This window comes from Magallana gigas, chromosome 10, assembly GCF_963853765.1.
Source record: "Magallana gigas chromosome 10, xbMagGiga1.1, whole genome shotgun sequence".
NCBI lineage: Eukaryota > Metazoa > Mollusca > Bivalvia > Ostreida > Ostreidae > Magallana > Magallana gigas.
Genome location: NC_088862.1, coordinates 30,962,516 through 30,981,327, shown reverse-complemented (window position 1 = coordinate 30,981,327; position 18,812 = coordinate 30,962,516). Strand labels below are relative to the sequence as shown.

The 18,812-nt window shown below is 36.0% G+C and overlaps 1 protein-coding gene across 1 annotated transcript in view; it reads left to right on the top strand.

Moving 5' to 3' along the window:
- The window catches only part of LOC105336070 (reversion-inducing cysteine-rich protein with Kazal motifs), a 43,366-nt gene that overhangs the window by 10,586 nt on the left and 13,968 nt on the right, over positions 1–18,812 (top strand). Inside the window, exons 3-7 of the mRNA XM_066073554.1 lie at positions 2,208–2,282; positions 9,011–9,047; positions 13,377–13,459; positions 16,968–17,049; positions 17,257–17,445. Of these exons, the coding sequence (XP_065929626.1) occupies positions 2,208–2,282; positions 9,011–9,047; positions 13,377–13,459; positions 16,968–17,049; positions 17,257–17,445 (466 nt within the window). The remainder of the gene's footprint in view (positions 1–2,207; positions 2,283–9,010; positions 9,048–13,376; positions 13,460–16,967; positions 17,050–17,256; positions 17,446–18,812) is intronic.

The window sequence follows — 18,812 nt, the reverse complement described above, 5'->3', positions numbered from 1 at the left end:
CTCCACAAAAATTAATGTGAATTATTATGATTTCACATCATACCCAGTCTGAGTGATCTTGGATATAACACCCATTCTCTAAATCAGCAGTAATTACAGATATTAAATTAACTAATTTAATCTAGTTAAAAGACCTGAGAAAATAGCACCATTTTTGTTAAGTGGCTGATTTTATCGCAAAGTGCAATTGATATTTTTGTTGTTGAAAAAAAGAGAAAAATAGCGCTCTATTGTTCCATTATGTTCGCTGATGTTTCATATAATAACGATTTTACCGATGCATGATTTAGCCAGACTTTTCCACTCACACGTTTTTCAAAAAAAAAAAAAAAAACAGTTAAGGCATTGGACTTAATTATATTTCTCTCAGAAAAATGCGGCAATTTTGTAGACTGTGGAGGAAGTGTTTATTGGTGATAAGAGGAGTTCGGGCCGGCATTTTACAGGCTATAAAACACTATTTAGAAATGAACGCAGAGATAAAGCTCCAAGCTACCGATGTGTAACACTGCGTTAGGGGGATCTCACTGCGCTGCGCTTCTGTTCTTAAAAAGTGCGGCAAACACATTGAATGTAACAAATACTGTGGGTTTGAATGGACTGTGTTTTGTGGACTAGCTGCACCCCCCCCCCCCACCCCCCACCCCACCCCAACTGCCCAATTTTGGACCATATGGTGTTGACTGCATCTGTGCACTGTGTAATAACAGCTATATATACTATGTCTATCAAATATAAATTCCGTTTGATATGAAGTTGAACTTAATTAATGTGAAGAATGTTTTTGAAGTGCTTTGTTTAGATTGTCTCTTAAAAAAAGAGCAGTCAAATATTTCTAAAATAGATAGCAACTGGTCAGGATTGGATCACATTTGATGCTTTTATGGGCTCTAAATGGTAATAAATGTAATAAAATTGCAATTTTATGGGGAAAAAAATGTTATCTGATTTTTAATTTCAAATTAAGAAGAGATATTTAATTGTATTGAGTATATGAATAGAACTTAAAGTTATATTGTTCTCTATATTTAGTATATTTTGTGATAGACAGATGGTATGATAGACAAAACGAACCATACCAACAGCAGATAAGGGTGATATTTCAACACTTTAGAGGGAGTCAGCTGATTTGAAATTGATGGTATTAATAGCCGGATTTGTTGCAGTGATGGCTGCCTGTGTATATTATACACATCTGGCGGAGAACGGCAGGATTTGAGAAGAGATTCCGGGTCTTTGGAGTGTTTGAATGCTTCGCAGCCTGCCTGTCTTCTATTATCTCATTGTTTATGTGAAACGAAATTTATGGTCTGCACAATATTTACATTGTAGTAAATTGATTTCTGTTTTTGAGGATCGAGGGGGCAGTGAACTGAGAGAGAGAGAGAGAGAGAGAGAGAGAGAGAGAGAGAGAGAGAGAGAGAGAGAGAGAGAGAGAAATAGAGAGATTGCCTTGACATTGTCAATGATTGAAAAAGTGAGAGAAAGAGAGAGACCAATGTATTCGGAACTTTCTCCTTTTAATTCATATCAAATCATACATGAAAGTTATAAATGAGGAAAGTAAAATAAATGATAGAACACCTCCAGCTTTCATTAATAAATATTTCCGTCCAGATAGTTGTTCATTCCTAGCTGTTATATGCTTCAGGTATATAGAGCCTATAGTTATAGGTGTAGACAAGTTTACAGTGTGGGGGAGACAGCAGGTATGATACTAGATAGTAAACGGTGGCTGGAGAGAGGGGACAAGAGTTATTGCGTTCATACAAGTACAATTAAGTTTGTGACATGTTTATTACTGTGTGTGATAAATAACATGTCCCCCTCTGTTTCCCTGAGATATCACAAATATGACCTTCACCTAATGTTATCTCTAGAGTTACCCCCCTTGGTTACAGGTCAGAGGTCAGCTAGCTGTACTGGAATGATTACATGTAATAATCTATTCTGTCTTGTATATCTTTAATAAGTATGAAATGACCATCTGAACTTTATGACTGTAGGTCTTTGGCATTAAAATTATTGAAGCCACTACATATTGTTCCTTCAAATTTCATGTATGTACAGTAATTGGTTTTAAAAATCAGCTTATAAATATACAAGTATTGTTTGCTTCTGTTTCCTGAGCTTAAGATCTAGAGAGATGTGAAGTAATATAATCACCATGTTCTGCAGTTTTACAGTATTTTCTTATTATTTTGTAGCTGACCACAGAAGGGGGTCAGAGGGAACAGATGGAACAGCTGCTGGAGGCGTCCAAGAGCTGCGGGAGTGACCAGGTATGTTACTTACTTACCTATATCTGGGCAGTGGATATGTGAATTACTTATCTATATCCATTTAAGGACCAGGTAAATTACTTATATCTGGGCAAGGACCAGGTAAATTATTTTCCTATAGATGTCCAGTGACGAGGTAAAATACTTAATTAGTACTTATATCTGGGCAAGGACCAGATAATTACTTGTACCTAGGCAGTGTTTTGATGAAGTACTGATATACCTGGGCAAGGCCTTTGAAGTAAATTACTTGTACTTACATATACCTGACCAGGAAACAAGTTAGATTACTTATACATGTACTTGAGGCAGTGACCATATGTTTGAACCGAGGAAGGATTTGTTTAAAATGTTACGCTATAACTGAAATCATTGACCATACCTCATACAAAAAAGAAGTTGCACCAAACCTCCCTCTCAGCTGTTTCTCCTTATTGATTCCGATGCTTTCCACATCATTTGATAAACAATTTATATTGCTCTGGAGAACTATTTAGAATCAAGATTTCAATCAAGAATTTAGAGGGAAAATAAGTGAAAATTGAATCGGAGAGCATCTGATGGGTAGTGTATTGAATTACTCTGCCATTGTCATTCAATTTGATTACAGCAAAAGATGATAAAGAACGAATGAAAACGGAAAAAAATGTTTTGGGGAGTTAGCGATGGAGGATAAGCAAATGGAATGACAGAGATTTTTATCTGATTCTGGGTCCCATCTGTGCTTTAATCACTTCGCAAAGAGGAAAAAAAACATAACTATTTCGGTGGGAACAATTAGCGAATAACTGAAGCTAATGACTGCATTGTTCTGTGGAGTGGCCCCTGAAGCAGTAAATACAGAGTCATTTGGGAAATTTCTTGGAAAAAAATTGGCAAAAAATGGTATCTTCGCTGAACGAGAAATATCTTATAATCACCCAAAATCATAGCAACAATTATCATGATTAATGATTCAATAAATTTATTGAATTAATTCTTTTGATAGCGTTTCAGGGAAAAAATATAAATTCCCCGCCAATAAAATTTTTGAGCTCTGTCAAGCAAATTAAATTTGAGAAACTATTAGTAACGTTAACATTAAATGCAAGTATTCATTTTTGTCAGAATTATATCTAATTAAGATCTGTGAGCTCTGGTGTGGAATATTGGAATAAATGAAAGACTTCAGGGCATTATAGGTTTACTTGCTATGCAATGGTTGCTGTTAGCTAGGTTGCAGCACAATGAGAAATAGCAACCCAAAAGATACAATAATATATATAACTCATGCATGGTGGACCATACATCCGGTCATGCCAATGGTTTAGTGGGTAACATAAAAGGGCTGCATGGTTCTGTGTGCATTGAGTCAGTCTGTAAGAGATTTGAGATTCGCAGTTTATACAGGTGAAGGTACCACGGTAGTTATTTGTTTTTTGACACTGAAGTTTTATTTTCTTCTGTAATATATATAGTGTTGTCACACACACTTTTTAAACAGTAGTCCATGTGACTAGAGGAATGAGCATAGGAGCAATGAAATTTCATAATGGCTGGGCCAGGAATTGCAACTTTAGTCAAGAGCTCTACCACTGATTTGCTGAGGCTGATATCAACAGTCCATATATACCCCATACTACTACAAAATATAGAGATCACTACACACAGCATTGCAACCTGAATTTCCTCTGCCTCTGTCACCACATTGTCCCACCCTCCAGGTATTGTCACAGGTATTGATCGCCCGGAATTAGACGGAATTAGACAGGAATTCAAACTCTGCCCGTCGCAAAAGGCAGGCCTGGGCTGCCTCAATTATTTTTTTGCCGTAAAATCAATAAGGATTAATGTCTAACTGACTCTGGCTCTTTTGCCGTTCTGCTTTTATATTCATCATGGAAGAGGAATTTACCTGTGGGATTAGAATTATTGCAGGTTTTTTCTCTCTCTCTGACTCTACTGGTGACAGAAGTGATTGATATTTTCCAGTCCTGCTTTGAATAATTTTTTTCCCTTATAATGCGTCCAATGACACAATTCACTATAAAATCAATTTCAAGAATTTTGACACATGGTCCCCTAAATTAGTCAGTGACCATGCTATGAATTATTTTATTATTTCTTGATTTTTGCTGTTGAAATTTTGTCTCATCTTTAGTTCCCTACAGATTTAGGTCGATATTGCATACCAGAGATGTTACTGCTATTCCAATGAAAAAGCTGAAGTCGATTTTTATTCGAGATAAAACCGAAAGTACTTGTTAGATGATTAAGCTTTATCTACTTTTGACACCACAGGGCCGGTTTGAAGACAGATGGGAGTTGTTTTACACTGAACGATCATGTTTTTTTCTCCGTTAATTGAATTAACAGAGTGCATGCTGTTTTTAAATGCCCCCATCAATCTACATCTCTCCTGTCTGAAGAAGCTACTCTGTTATAATGGCTCCACAGAGATTCTAAATGGATATTTATGTAATTCTGCAATCAAAAGTAAAGCACAGTATTCTGATTCTTGTAATTACTCTCATCATTAAGATTTTAGTCATGTATACATATCTTTCCTTGTCTCTGTCCCTCAATCTCTCTCTCTCTGTTACCTTTCATCTCATTCTTTCTCTTCTTGTCTGTCCATCTTTCTCTCATTCTGTGGTCTCTTTCCTTTGTTAAAGTTTAATCTTTGTACAAGCTAGACCCCTCTTCTAGAGCATGCTTTTTAGAAAGCTAAACAGAGGTGCTCTCTCTCGCTCTCTCATTTTATCTTTCTTTTTCTCCTTAAAATGTTAAATGTTTTAAGAAGCTAAATGGTGACACGCACGCACACAAGCATGCACACACGCTCTGTCTCTCCCTCTCTCTCTCTCCCTCTGTCTCTCTCCACTCTTTCTCTCCCTCTCCTCTCTTTTTATTTTTTTCTCTCTCTCATCTTTCATCTTATTTCATCTGCCACTCTCTCCTTTGTTAAACCTATACAGCCAAGTTCATCTGACCCCTCACACACAGAGTGTGTTCCACCGGAGACTCTCATGACCTCTGACCTCTATGGAGGGTGCTCTGCTGGAATTTCTTGACGTTCCTATCCGACTGTGACCAAGCTGACACTTTGATTGATCCTGTGCCACATTTGAGGCAGCTGCCCATACACATGCAAGGGAAAAGGAAAGGGTGATTTAACATAAGGCAAAACAGTGTTCTTCTGGGCAGAGACATATTGTTCACTTGACCCTTTGTGTAAGGGGGGGGGGGGTTAAGGGTGTCCAGAAGGACAAGGAGGGGAACATTGCTTAGTAACATTATAATATGTTGTACTCATCCACAAGCAGAAATCATAGACTTTTCTAAATATCAAAATTGCGTGTTAAGAGACAGGAGAAAAGAAAATATTGACTTATCATTTATTCTTTACACAGAAACGTTGTGTGCTCTTGACCCAGACAGATTTTGAATTGATTGAGGATGGATGGGGGAGGGGGGATGGATTGAGGATGGATGGGGGAGGGGGGATGGATTGAGGATGGATGGGGGAGGGGTGCACATAGAGGGATTAGAGCTTACAGGGCATGTAGCAGTTATGATTGTGTTATGAATTGTAATTACTGTTTTACACCCAGAAATCATTGACTATATACATAATGAAAATAGAAATTTAAAGGAAATTCTTTCATTTGTTTATTCTATACATATATAATTATATATGATGTGTCAAAATCTGGTATAAGGAGTTTTCATTATGATGATCCTGTTAAGAAGCAGTGTGTCGATGCCCTGTTCCCCTCTCCCCCCCCCCCCCCCCCCCCCCCATGCTGAGCCCCGCCCCCTTTGTTGATGACCTGGCTTTGTGTCCCTCAGGTAAGCACGATATCTCACCTGCACAGAAGTTAATCGGCAGAATCCCGTAATTGAGGGAGGGGAAACCGTGGACTGTAATTTCCCATCAGACTGCATGCTGGGAGAAAAATGAACAGCTTTAGAATTGGCCCACAGTCACAGGGGCCTTTGAATTAAATTAAGTGGGGTTTCTCTCCCAAATAAAGACAGATGGATTGTTTTATTCGTTGACCGATGGAGCTACCTTGTCCTTTTGCAGACCTTGGGATTTTTTTATTTTGACATTCGTTTTCTTTTGATGAATTTTCTTCTGATGGTGGCTGTAATAAAGCATTTAGTTTCCATTTTATCCAGCGTGGTTAGCTTGTATGGTGACAGTTATAAGATATGAATGCTAAAGACGCCTTGATGACTTTGTAACAGTTATAACCCTGTGACTCTGTGCCGGACACTAGAATCCACTCTGTCAAAGCAGTGACAGATTTCTCTCTCTCTCTCTCTCTCTCTCTCTCTCTCTCTCTCTCTCTCTCTCTCTCTCTCTCTCTCTCTCTCTCTCTTTCTCTCTCTCTCTCTCCATATGACTCTGCATGCCCTCTCTCTCTCTCTCCCCTCTCTCCTATCCTTAAATCTCTTATTATTATATTCTAAACCATTCCAATATAATTGCCTCTACAATATTACATTTGACTTTCTTCAATTTCACTTGGTTTGTCTGTAATGTTCTTGAAAACTAATCATCTTCTATCTTCTTATATGTTAGATGATTTGATCAATTGTTATATATTGTGAGTTATTAAGATAGTTTGTCATTGACATTTGTTGGCTTTAAAATTTCTCAGTAAGAACAGTACATTAATTCCAATTCATAATTTAGTGAATCAAATGCAAAGAATCAGTCTTTTTCATTTATTTTACACACTGTACATTTCCCATATGTACGTATGAACCAAAAAAATCAATTTCAAATTAAGAATTAATAAAACTCCCCTATGTTCTCTTTCAAAGAATTAGTTTGCTCCCTTTTTTCAAATTAAGAATTAATAATTCTCTTATGTCCTCTGTCAAAGGAATGGTTTGCTCCCTTTGTGGAACTCTTCAATGGAAGCTTTTCAGTGTTCCAGATGATTCATTTCTTCTGCAGGTGATCATGGTTCCAGTTACAGCTCTCTGTGATGAAAATGCACCGATTTAATTCACAATATATTGTTAACAGCTGGATAGGAGCAGGGTCCATAGAATGTAACAGGAGAGGGTCCCCATTAAAAAATAGACCCAGCAATGCAGGGGAAATTGAAATATGATATATGCATGCTGGAATGGAAAGTAAAAAATGCAGCCACCCCTAGATATCGGGTTTTTATCGTGAGTTGGCAGATCGAGCTGTTTGGTCCGACTGTTATGGATGGTTGACAAGGAAGGCAGTGTTTTTTGTCATGGAAAAATGTCACTTGAACGTTTGACTGACACCAGATACAGTCTTGTTGTGTAAAGCTTATCTGTGACATCTGTGTTACCAAGAGGATGCAGTTTCCTCCCCCGTAACTAAGATTAATAATGAATGCAAGTGTACTTATATGTGAAACCTTTACTGTACACTGTAATTCAGTACTCTGGTGTTGAAAAGTACTTTAATTTATCTAAGAAATATCTAATGTATTACCTATAACGTATCAGAAATATACTCACACTGAAACTTGGGCATCAATTGTCTCCGAAACTCACTGGGCTTCAAAACTGCATGTGGCCATTTTTTAATTGGATTCCCTATCTTGTTGTGTAAACAAGCTATTTATCTTATACTACAATTGAAAAACTCGATCTTCATCATGATTAATAGATTGCATAAAACATGCATTTGCTGCAGCAACAGTCATAAGAAAAATATTTTAAGAAATAAGAGATTAATTTGGCCGCGTCCGATGGACTGTGAATCGTGGCTTCTCATATGATCAGTTTCAGCAGGTCCAGACTAACCCCGGTTTCCGATTTCTGGTGTTTACATTTGACATGTTTACGACCAATATCAATCTCGGCGATGACTGACACTCCAAATGCAGCAGTTGTCTAACCTTTGACACCGCCTTTTCAGGGCTTATTCAAAAATTGACATTACCCATGGATATCTGTTTCATTGTGATGTCAGTTACATCGGAAATCTCCCAGCTCTTGTATCTTTCCTTTGACCTCTTGGTCTTCTGTCCTATTAATATCCACCAACCACAAGAAAATTTAAGTTGTGAAAAAAGACGGCAGTACAATACCTGTATCAAGCACCTACACTTAGTAATGAAAGCTGTGTTCATTTTGATAATATATAATATTTAGATAAAAGGCAGTATGTCGTTTTGTAGCTGATAGAACAAACAAAAAACCTTCATGCTTCAGATGGCCAGTGAGTGTTGAGTACTAAAATGTCTAAAATTGAAAGCTTCAATAATTAATGGCTCTGCAGCATCTGGATCTGGTGACATCTCAATACGAGTGAAATAAACCTCATTCAATCTGATCTCCTTGTCCAGTATTTAGAGCAATTTTATTTTCAATATATATTCGGCAATGTAAATGTTGAAGAAATATATCCCACCTTGGATAGGATATCTGTGAGGAATTGAGTCACTCCTTTTTGAGATTTTGTTGTAACGGAAATTTTGGTATCTAGTTTTGACCAAAGCAGAATGGGATATTTTCCCAATACTTCCAACACTAAGGCGTTTATTCAAATAATAGTTGTCTTTTACTTTTTGCAATAGAAATTTGGCATCATTTTTTGGTTCATCATTTTTTTTTTCAGTCAAGAATTTAAGCATGAAATGTATTTTGCTGTATTGTTTCATGTAACATTACATGTCATATTATTTTGTCTTCAGCTATCACGATTTGTTACATGGATAACTAAATGTTTTATTTTTTATTTTCAGACTGAGTTCTGGCAGTGTGTGAATCAGAGTATACAGGGTAAGTAAAAAAAAAATTTCATCCAAAGTAATTACCGAGTTGTTGAGCAATTGATAAAGACTTAATTGTATCTTAGAACAAAGAGAAATGCATGACTTCCTGGTCATGAGTGGAGTCCATTTTAAGGCAAATCTTTCAGTAATTTTATTATGGAGATTTATAAGAAATTTGAATTTTCAAGAGAGGGTTCGGACCTCCCCCCCCCCAACAACTCCCCCTTTAGATCTGATCATGGGTAGGGGGTGATACCAGTTCGATCGAGCCACATTTTTTTCTCAATGACAATGTCATAAGTAAAGGAATCTCTCTGATGCAACATTGCAATACTCATTGACAAGCAGCGAAATGGAAAACTCTCTGCCAATGTTTGGTTTAAAAAAAAATATAAGAACAGTAAAACATGTTTCTTACTGGAAAAACCAGGACAAACATCAATTCTTCATTATATATATCATGAACAGAAACTTTCATATTGGTTTTCAATTTTTTTAAAGGAGGATTATATTGACTTCTGAAATTGTCGTCATATATAAATATGATTTAATTACCAGTTTTTTGGGGGAAAAGGTTGGTTCATATCTATGAATTAGTTCTTTTCTTCACTAATTTATTGAATTCAGTTTATTGGGGAATGAAAAAAGTATAGACCTGCTATATGAATGTTTATGTGACAGTTCTGATAATCTATAACCTTGCAATACAGAAACATAACTACAGGAATATACATCACCTTCTTTAGCAAACAAATATCTACAAATTCTCCCTTTTATTCGGCTCTGAATGTTGCAGACAGGCCGCGCTGAATGATTTCATTGATTCCTATCAGGGGCTGATTTTATTGCTGGATGGCAGAAGACCGAATTGATACGCTTTGTTCCCAATACAATACCCCTAAGGAAGGGGACAGGTCCGCGCATTAGGTTAGCATGACTTGATGCCAAAATGTCAAACAAAAAAATAAAAAAGACCTCGATCAATAATCTTATTGAAATATTTTGTTAGCCGTCAAATAGAGGCTGTCGAGATCCAGGAGCGGAGGAATCGTGCAGTCGTCACTCGGCAAGCAATTTCAGTGACAGCTCTTATAATGAGGGAGAGATCACTCCAACAAGGGTCCCTTTTTTTCCTCTTCTGCATTTTCATATAATGCCCCCACTTTTAAAATGAAGAATCTCGGTGAGTCAGCCCCGACAATTTAATGTTGGATCAGTGCTAAGATTTAGGAAAAGGATTTCTCTGATAAAAAATGAAAAAATAAAAAATGAGAAAAACCCCTGTAGAGGAAGATCAGAGGCTTATGTAATAAAACACAGTCCGTCTCAATGAGAAGCTGTCACCCAGATCAGAAGTTAAGTAGGGCTCCTTATCTGTCAAACATTTAGTTGAACAAGATCAAATCAATGAATAGCTCTTTTGTTTAAGGAATACATATTAGTCCAAAGTTGGCATGTTCCTGGGGCTTTCAATTTTTTTTCACCATGCATTCTCATTGCATGTCAGTTAAGATGGCCAGATCAATTGCAGGAATGAGTCATGACTTCTTCTGGATGTTTTTGTTTTGTTTGTATTTATTTTTTAAAAGTCCTAGTAACAATAATTGGCATCCCTTTTGTGAGGAAAATTTTAAAGTACTTTAGAAAGAAAGAGGATAAAAAGCCAAAGGCTATTTTTAGGAAGAATATCTGGATGTTTGGATATGGGTTGTAATTTTACATACTGTACTAATATAATCGGAAGTTATTCATATATATATACATGCATGTATATACAACCTTTTATAGTGCCATATTTTGATAGGTTATACGGAATTAGGAATATATCTAATGTATTTAAGTAATAAATCCAACTTTAATATTTGACAATAAATAAGTTGTATTGTATTCATTTGGAATTAATTATATTGCTTTTTTTTTTTTTTTTTGAAGTTATGATATCTGTAAAATGTCTTGTGTTATCATTGATATAATTAAAATATTTTTTTCAATGTATATGGTCATAGCTCCTCCCAAACCCTCCCCTTAAAAAAAGGACGATAAAAAAATTAGACCCTATGGGTATAGTTGCTCTCAAACTTTCAAACAATTTGAAAGTCAAGTCGTGGACAACTATCTGTTTGTAGAGCTGATTGTAGATATATAACTGGTCCTGTCAGACACCAAATAATCTGTTTGCATTCATGATATAAATATTCATGCCTCCTCCCATCCTTAATCCTCCCTAAAAAGATTGAAAAAAAATAATTCGAAAAAATAAGACCCTATAATGGTAGATGCTCTCAAACTTTCCAAAAAAGTCAAGAACTGGACAATGACTGTTTGTATAGCAGATTTCAGGTATAACCGGTCCTGTCAGTTGCCAATTAATCTGTTGATTCTAGGATTCAGAAATCACTTGTTCTTTGTTTCCACAGCCATTCAAAGCCAGAGGTTTTGTATTTGGACATTGGATTACAATCGGATGTTGTTGTTTAGATTCCGGATTTCTTCATTCTCTCTGGTTTAATCTGCTGGTAAACTCCGGTGCTGGTTTTGTACATGGTATTATTATTGCTAGAGGGATCTAAGTGCCCTAAAAGTCTGGGTTTTTTTATTTGGCCCTTAACATGTTTTGTAAAATGTTAATTTGGCATTTGGCGACTATTTATGAATCCAGCAACATTTTGTTTAGAGCTCTATTCCAATAAGTACATGTATATACATACATGTATTTTGCCATAGATGTATGGACAAACTTTGTACCACCGTATCAACACGATCATGCTGAGATCTTAGAAATAAACTTCTGCACTGTCGTATTTGGGGGGTTGATAAATAATTTTGGCTGAGGTCTACTTGACTGTACTGTACCTTCAAAGGATCATTCTCAGTTATCAATCTCACACAAGATTAGGGGTTGTGGAAAGGAAGCTGGAAATTAGGGGTCTAAAACCATTCATATTGTTATTAGAAAAAAAAAATAGAAAAAAATGAAGTAAGGCACTCACAGATTCCAACATTTGGATGATTTCTTGTTCAAACTTTAGCTATAGACAAAACAGGCTTTAGGAAAGCATCTTTCTGAAGACAGGATATTATTAATGGGCTTTTTTAAATAACAGCTATTGTCTTCTTTTATTGCTTTAGGATTCCTTTGGAAATTTTTTCGATCTTGAAATAACAGCCTTCATAAACATATCAGGCATGTTTATACCGTGGTAGATTACCAGTCGATTAACTCGAAGAAAAGAAAAATATAAGCCATTCGCCTCTCTTTCCCTGTTGGGCGAATTTTGTGTTTGTGTCTGAGGAGTGACTGCAAAGACGAGGGTATTTTCTGGGGGTAATGAAGCAATGTGGCTGATAAAAGGGTCCCCATAAAGGAGGCATTCAGTCGGGACCAGGGCCCTGGAAGATCTCAAAGGGTGGGAGGGGGATATGTCATTATTTTGTATGTCGGAGAATAATGGACTGGGTTTGTGTCGGGAGGCATTAGCAGCCATAATCTGATAACCAGTTCACTGCACCAGGTGAAAAAAAAGAAATCGGGGAGGTTGATTGACAGGAAAAGAGCCCTGTATAGAGTGATTGACAAGCTCTGAGCCTTGATGAAGCTGTATTTTCTTTTTCAAAAAAGAAAAAAAAGGCAAGGAAAGAGAGAGAAAAAAATCAAACGGAAGATGGTGTAAACTGATGGGAAATAAACCGCTTTGAAGAGCTCGGTCAGGCACGGGGAGGTTTGTAAGAAGCGCGAGCACAAAGGAGCGAGGCGGGGATGTGTTGATGTTGTAGTTGTGATTTTGACAGCAGGTTGAGGTCAAAGGTCGACGCTTATTGACACCTGTGTGTTAAATTGTTATCTTGAATAAGGGGGAGGTAATTGTATCAGTCTGATCCTGAAAATAAACAAAAAAAAAATCCCAAATCTACACAGATAAGCTTGCTGTTGTAAAAAAAAATACTATATGCTGCACTGCGCTGAGTGAATTCATGTGAAGTAGAAAGTTAAATCTGCATTAGATTTGATTTTTAATTTGCATGTATGACACATATTTATTTAATAAAACACTGAATAACTTTACACACCTTCTGCAATTGAACATAAAACAGAGACAGCACGGCATTTACAAAGTATTTTCACAAAGTTATGCTTGAAAGGAATACAATAATGTATATTGCATTATATGGTCTATTTTTTGCCGTACACATTGATCATATTATAGACACTACATCATTATAGTTTATTTTTGGCAGTGGTCAAGGTGTGTTATATCGTACATTATGATCTCATTTTCCAGTGGTCCACTCTCTAGCATGTTACATTATATAGTTCAATATGATGTATTTTTTTCAGTGGTCAGCTCCCTGGCGGCGTGGTCGGGCCGACCTTGCTGTGACCTTGCCAAGAACCGGGTGTGTGAACTGGCATGTCGCGAGGTAAGTAGCAACAATTAAGGGGGCTTGTGCAACAGTACCTTTCTTCCCTTCATACCCAGGAGAGTTTTTTTTTTTTTATAGGAATTTCAAATCTTTTTCTTCTGTTCATAAACTTTGGTATTTTGTTTGTATGTCATTGAAAGGTACATTTCTTACCTCTGTTAATAAAAGAGTTTGCAAGATACGTGCCTGGTAACTTTTACTTGACATCTTTCGTATGTTGTATAGAAATTTTGCAAACTTTTTGTCTTAAAAAAAATAAGGATATTACAAGACAAATACATTTTTTAAGCAGGCTGATAAGCTTCAGAGATAAACATACATTAAACCCATTTTTACCAGATAGAAAAAACATTTTTAGAAAAAAATCTGTTTTTCTCAGAAATACAAACACTCCTGAGTGGTAATATTCCCTTTTTCTCCCTGAAGCACTTAATCAACCTTTCTAAAGATTCGGTTAAGACCTTCATTGTTTTAAAACACCGGATGATTTCGTAAGACCTACACCAATGTGGATTTTCTCCACAATAAAACTCAGGTAAATTTGACAGAGTTGTCTTTCAAGCTCAGAAATACAGGCGCCACCTCAGAAGATCCTGATTTCACCACACACCAGGTGGTGCTTAGGTGGTTTCCCCGCCATACATTTATTTCCCTCTGTGAATGACTTGAACAATTAAGGCTAAGTAATGGCTTTTGTTTTTCTCAGACAGACAGGGAAAGCTTTTCTCATTAGTGTTAAAAGGTTGATATTTTTCTTCGGTGTATTTCTAGAAGAAAGTGCTTGAAGAACAGTATTAATTGCTGTATCAGCCTTGAAAGAGTCTTAGAGTTTTCTGTGGAGATTTGTCAAAGTCAGATAATGCCCTGTCACAGCCATCCCTTCTTCCCTTTTTTGGAAAAAAAGAGAGGGATGATAAAATTTAATCTAAAATAAAAGTATTTAGAAAGTTAGACTTCTATTACAAGGGCGTTTTTTGAAAAAAAATAGATTTATTGTAATTTTTTTTAATTTTTGGGTCAAGTTTTTTTTATTGTGTTTGAAATTTGATCCTAAGTGATAGCTGTAAGAACATTGAATACCAAATATCTACCAAAAACCCAACAAAAGTGGTAGTCTTAAACTGCAGGACTTAAAGGAGGCCGGCACATCACTAGAATCTGGTACCTTGTCATAAAAGCTGCTGGTACACCAGTACAAAGCATATTAAGCTTGAACTGTCAGACCAAATCGGGTTAATGTAAACGTGTGTATTCTAGAAGCTGCTATAAGTACTCAGAACTTTGATGAATCTGGATGCCCCACAATTAATAATTAGCTAAAACTGTAGAACTGTCAGAACATGGTGGCTCTTGTTTTCCAAGTCAGTGTCACAGATTTAGTACTCAGTTCTCCATTGAATCCTGGTTGCTTTACAATTAATGATAAGCAATTTAGAACTGTCAGACTTTGTGGCTTGTGCATATTCCTAGTGCAGATTTTAAATTCCTGAACGATTTCTCAGCCCTGAAAGCAGCCCGCAGTAATAAGGATCGGGAAAAAACATGGGGCCTGACATGTTTATTTTATCCATATAAGAGACACAGTGCACCGGTAGGACCAGCGACCCTGACGGTTTCAAGGTCATTCCTGGCAGGCAGTGATAAGTGCAACAAGGTCAAACATGGCAGCTTGATCTGATCATCGGGACCACTATCTCGCTATCTCGTGTAATCTCGTAACTATCTAGTAACAGATGGAGTTTTAATTGATCGCCTAAAAAAATAGAACCTGCAATCCGGGGGTATTGAATACAAAAAATTGGACCTGTAGATGTTTTTTTAAGTCATTTGTGTGGAATATAGCAGGTTTACAATTGTCAATGATCACATTGAAGTAAAGTTATCAACTTGTAGAAAAAGTTTTTACAATGGAAATCTGATAGGCAATATAAAAGATAAATTTTAAGGAATGAGTATTTGATTTTTATCATGGTTCGTATTATAAATTTTATAAAAACTTGCTCCGATTTAAAGTGTCATAGATTAAGGAAACATAACTCTCATGTCAGGGGAAGTTCCTTGAAACCAAAAATATAACAAAGCAAGATTTTTATGAGGTTAGAAAATTCTTAAAGGTTTAATTACTCCATTAAAAAAAAAAAACATGTATCAATGTCAGATGCCAGCAATAGATAAATTTTATATCTCTAATCTACATTATTTTGAAAGGCATGAAAATTAAAAAAAAAAATGAATACTTCTTATATACATTTCTCCATTTTAAATGGATTTGAAGATGGATAATAATAAGTACATTTATATTAATCATTAAGGTACCCAAAACATTTGAAAGAAATTTACATTCCTTATATTGACTAACAAGGCTTTTAATAATTTTGATTTATCCATTTGAAGATACTTTTTAGAAGTTAATTTTTTCATAAAAACGTTAATTTCTCAGTTATGAAAACTGAAGCAGCGTATTCATCTTTGTGTACTATATATGAAAGTATGTCTAATTCAGGGATCACTATGTTTTGGTCAGTTCTAGCCATGTGTGACAGCTAAACAATGGTAGAGATCTCTAGCCAGCTTCCTGCATTGAAAAACTGACTGTAAGCTGAATTTATGGAAGGATTTCTCTGTTTTGAAAGAAAAATTAAAAGAATAGAAATAGAAATAAGAAATATTCCTTTCCCTCGGTTTCTTGACATATTGGTTAACGAGGTGGAGTTTTCAGTAATTATGGAAAGAGTACATGTATTTAGGTACTCTCTCTTTCTGAAAGACTAGAACACCCAGCGAAGAAGTCGGAACGAATTAAAGTCGGCCATTAAACGCGGACGACAAGGATGCGCTCTGACAGAAAGCACTTGAGTGAGGCAGCAGCAAATGACGTGAGGGGATATAAATTCACGGCGAACGTAGCGCTCAATCAATTACTCTTGTCAGGGGAGAGATGGAATCGCAGGGCTAAAAACAAACGGGTTTTATGAAATATTTCACATTAATGGACGGTCTCCTCACCTTCTTTCACATTTGATTAGTGAGATTTTGTAAAGGACTCCACAAAATAAGAGCATTGCTCAGACATGATGTAACAGTTACTGATATTTCATAGAAATTTTTATCTCCGAAAATATTTCAAGACGTTTCTGCAAATGCCGTTTGTACCCAGAGTCATGTCTCTAACCTGCTGCAGAGCAACATGAAAAAAATGAACACTTATTTATGATGTTAATACATATACACAAAAAAATACTAAATAACTGTATATGAACTAAATAAAAGAATAACATTCTTTTGAGTACATGTAAAAAATTGTCATTAAGTAACTCAATACTATTAACAACTTGTATATCATAAGCTTGACGCTTATATAAATTCAGTATTTATGTTACCAAAGAAGAATGTCTGAACCATATGTATTTTGTTAACTTGAGATATAATTTTTACTGACAGAGAAATTTGTTTACTAATGGAGCAATGTTAATTGTGAGTGTTTATTGGTTTTGTTTTTGTTCAGGCGAAGTCACAGAAGGAGATCAGTGAATCGTGTCGAGAGAGTCTGGAGACCAGTCTGTATGAATGTGTGAAAAAACAAGGAGGTTAGTTCAAAGGTCATCAGATAGCATTCTGACCTTGACATTTTATTACTGTTTAAATATGTATTGGATATAACGCATTTGATAAATTTTTGATATTTTACTTTGATGATGATACAATGAGTTCTACACATGACTGTTGAAAAGATGTTAACCTGTGTTTACTAGCTATGCTTACCTGTGTTTACCTGTATTTACCTGTGATTGCAGATGGAGAGATCTGCTGTGGGGGAGGGCAGAACTTTAACTGCCACATCACCTGTATGGGGACTTTCCTGGCCAACTACAACCGTAAGAGCCAGCGGCATGTGCTGAGGGCCCACTGTCGGAGCCCCAGTACCATCATGCAGTGTGTGGTCAGTCACGTGGACAACTTCCAAGTCATCAAGCTCATTGATCGTAAGTCATCAACTTCAGTCATTGAACTCATTTACCATAAGTCATAAACACAAAAGTTACAAACATTAATACAAGTCATCAAACTGACTGACCGTAAATCATAAACTCAGGTCATTAAATTCATTGACAATAAGTCATCAACTCAAGTCTTCAAACTCATTTACTGTAAGTCATCAACTCAAGTCATTAAACTCATTGACTATAAGACAAAATCAAAAGTTATGAGCACTAACTCAAGTCTTTAAATTCATTGATCATAAATAATCAAACTCAAGTCATTAAACTCACTGAATCATCAACACTAACACAAGTCATCAAGCTAATTGATCTTAAGTCATCAACTCAATCACAAGTCTTAATTTCTAAATTAAAAGTCAAATTGATTGCATGATACAAACTCAGAGTCTTTATTAATAAATTAATTGATTGTAAGTCATAAAACTTAAGCAATCAAGGTAATTAATCATTAGTCACTCTATCCATTAAACTTAATGATCCAAGTCATAAACTTAAATTGTTTATCTCATTGATGGCAAGTCACAAGTAATTAAACTCAATGATCCTAAGTCGTAAACCCGAGTCATTAAGCTCATTGATGGTAGTTCACAACTCGAGTAATCAAGATCACTGATCACAATTCATCAAGATCATAATGGAAAATTCATTAATTTGATGAGTACACAAACTCAAAGTCATTTAGCTCTTCAATAGTCATTGTTTAAATATGTTGGAATATGATATTGAGCTTGTCAAATTCATTTCTCAAGTGTTTATGTTCTTATCAAACTCACATATAAATCTTTTGAAAATTTATTGAAGTCAACACAATTAGTATCATATGAAAGTCATTGCAATTTGTGAAACTTGCAATCAGAGATACGTGTGTAAAATAGTCCTGCCACTATTTTTAAACCATAATCTATTTATAAATCATTTAAGGGCCCAGAATAAACATTACTCAGGTAGTAAAATGGCCAGTGGTGATCTGGTTCTAAAAAGCAAAAAAGCTTTGTAGAGGAATTGATTTACGGATATTTATCCCAAAGACAGCCGAGGAAAATGATGCCAGTATCGGAGAGATAAATCTTCAGGGCAATGTGGCTTTTAGCACCTGGGGCTTGAGGAGAGAGATGTATGGCTTATCTCATCGGGGATCAAAGAAGTCAATTAGGGGGATCCCTCTGCGGGGGTTTTTATGTGGGAGCTTGTCCCTCGATAAGGCTCTGCACCGGTCTGTTGTTTTATTTTTGAAATGAAATCCGTGCACCAAGGGGAGATAAGTGGCCTGGTGTTTTGATGAAAGGGAGATAACTGAGGATGTTGTGTTGTTACTGTGGGCAGGGGGTAGTGTCCATGGATAGAATTAA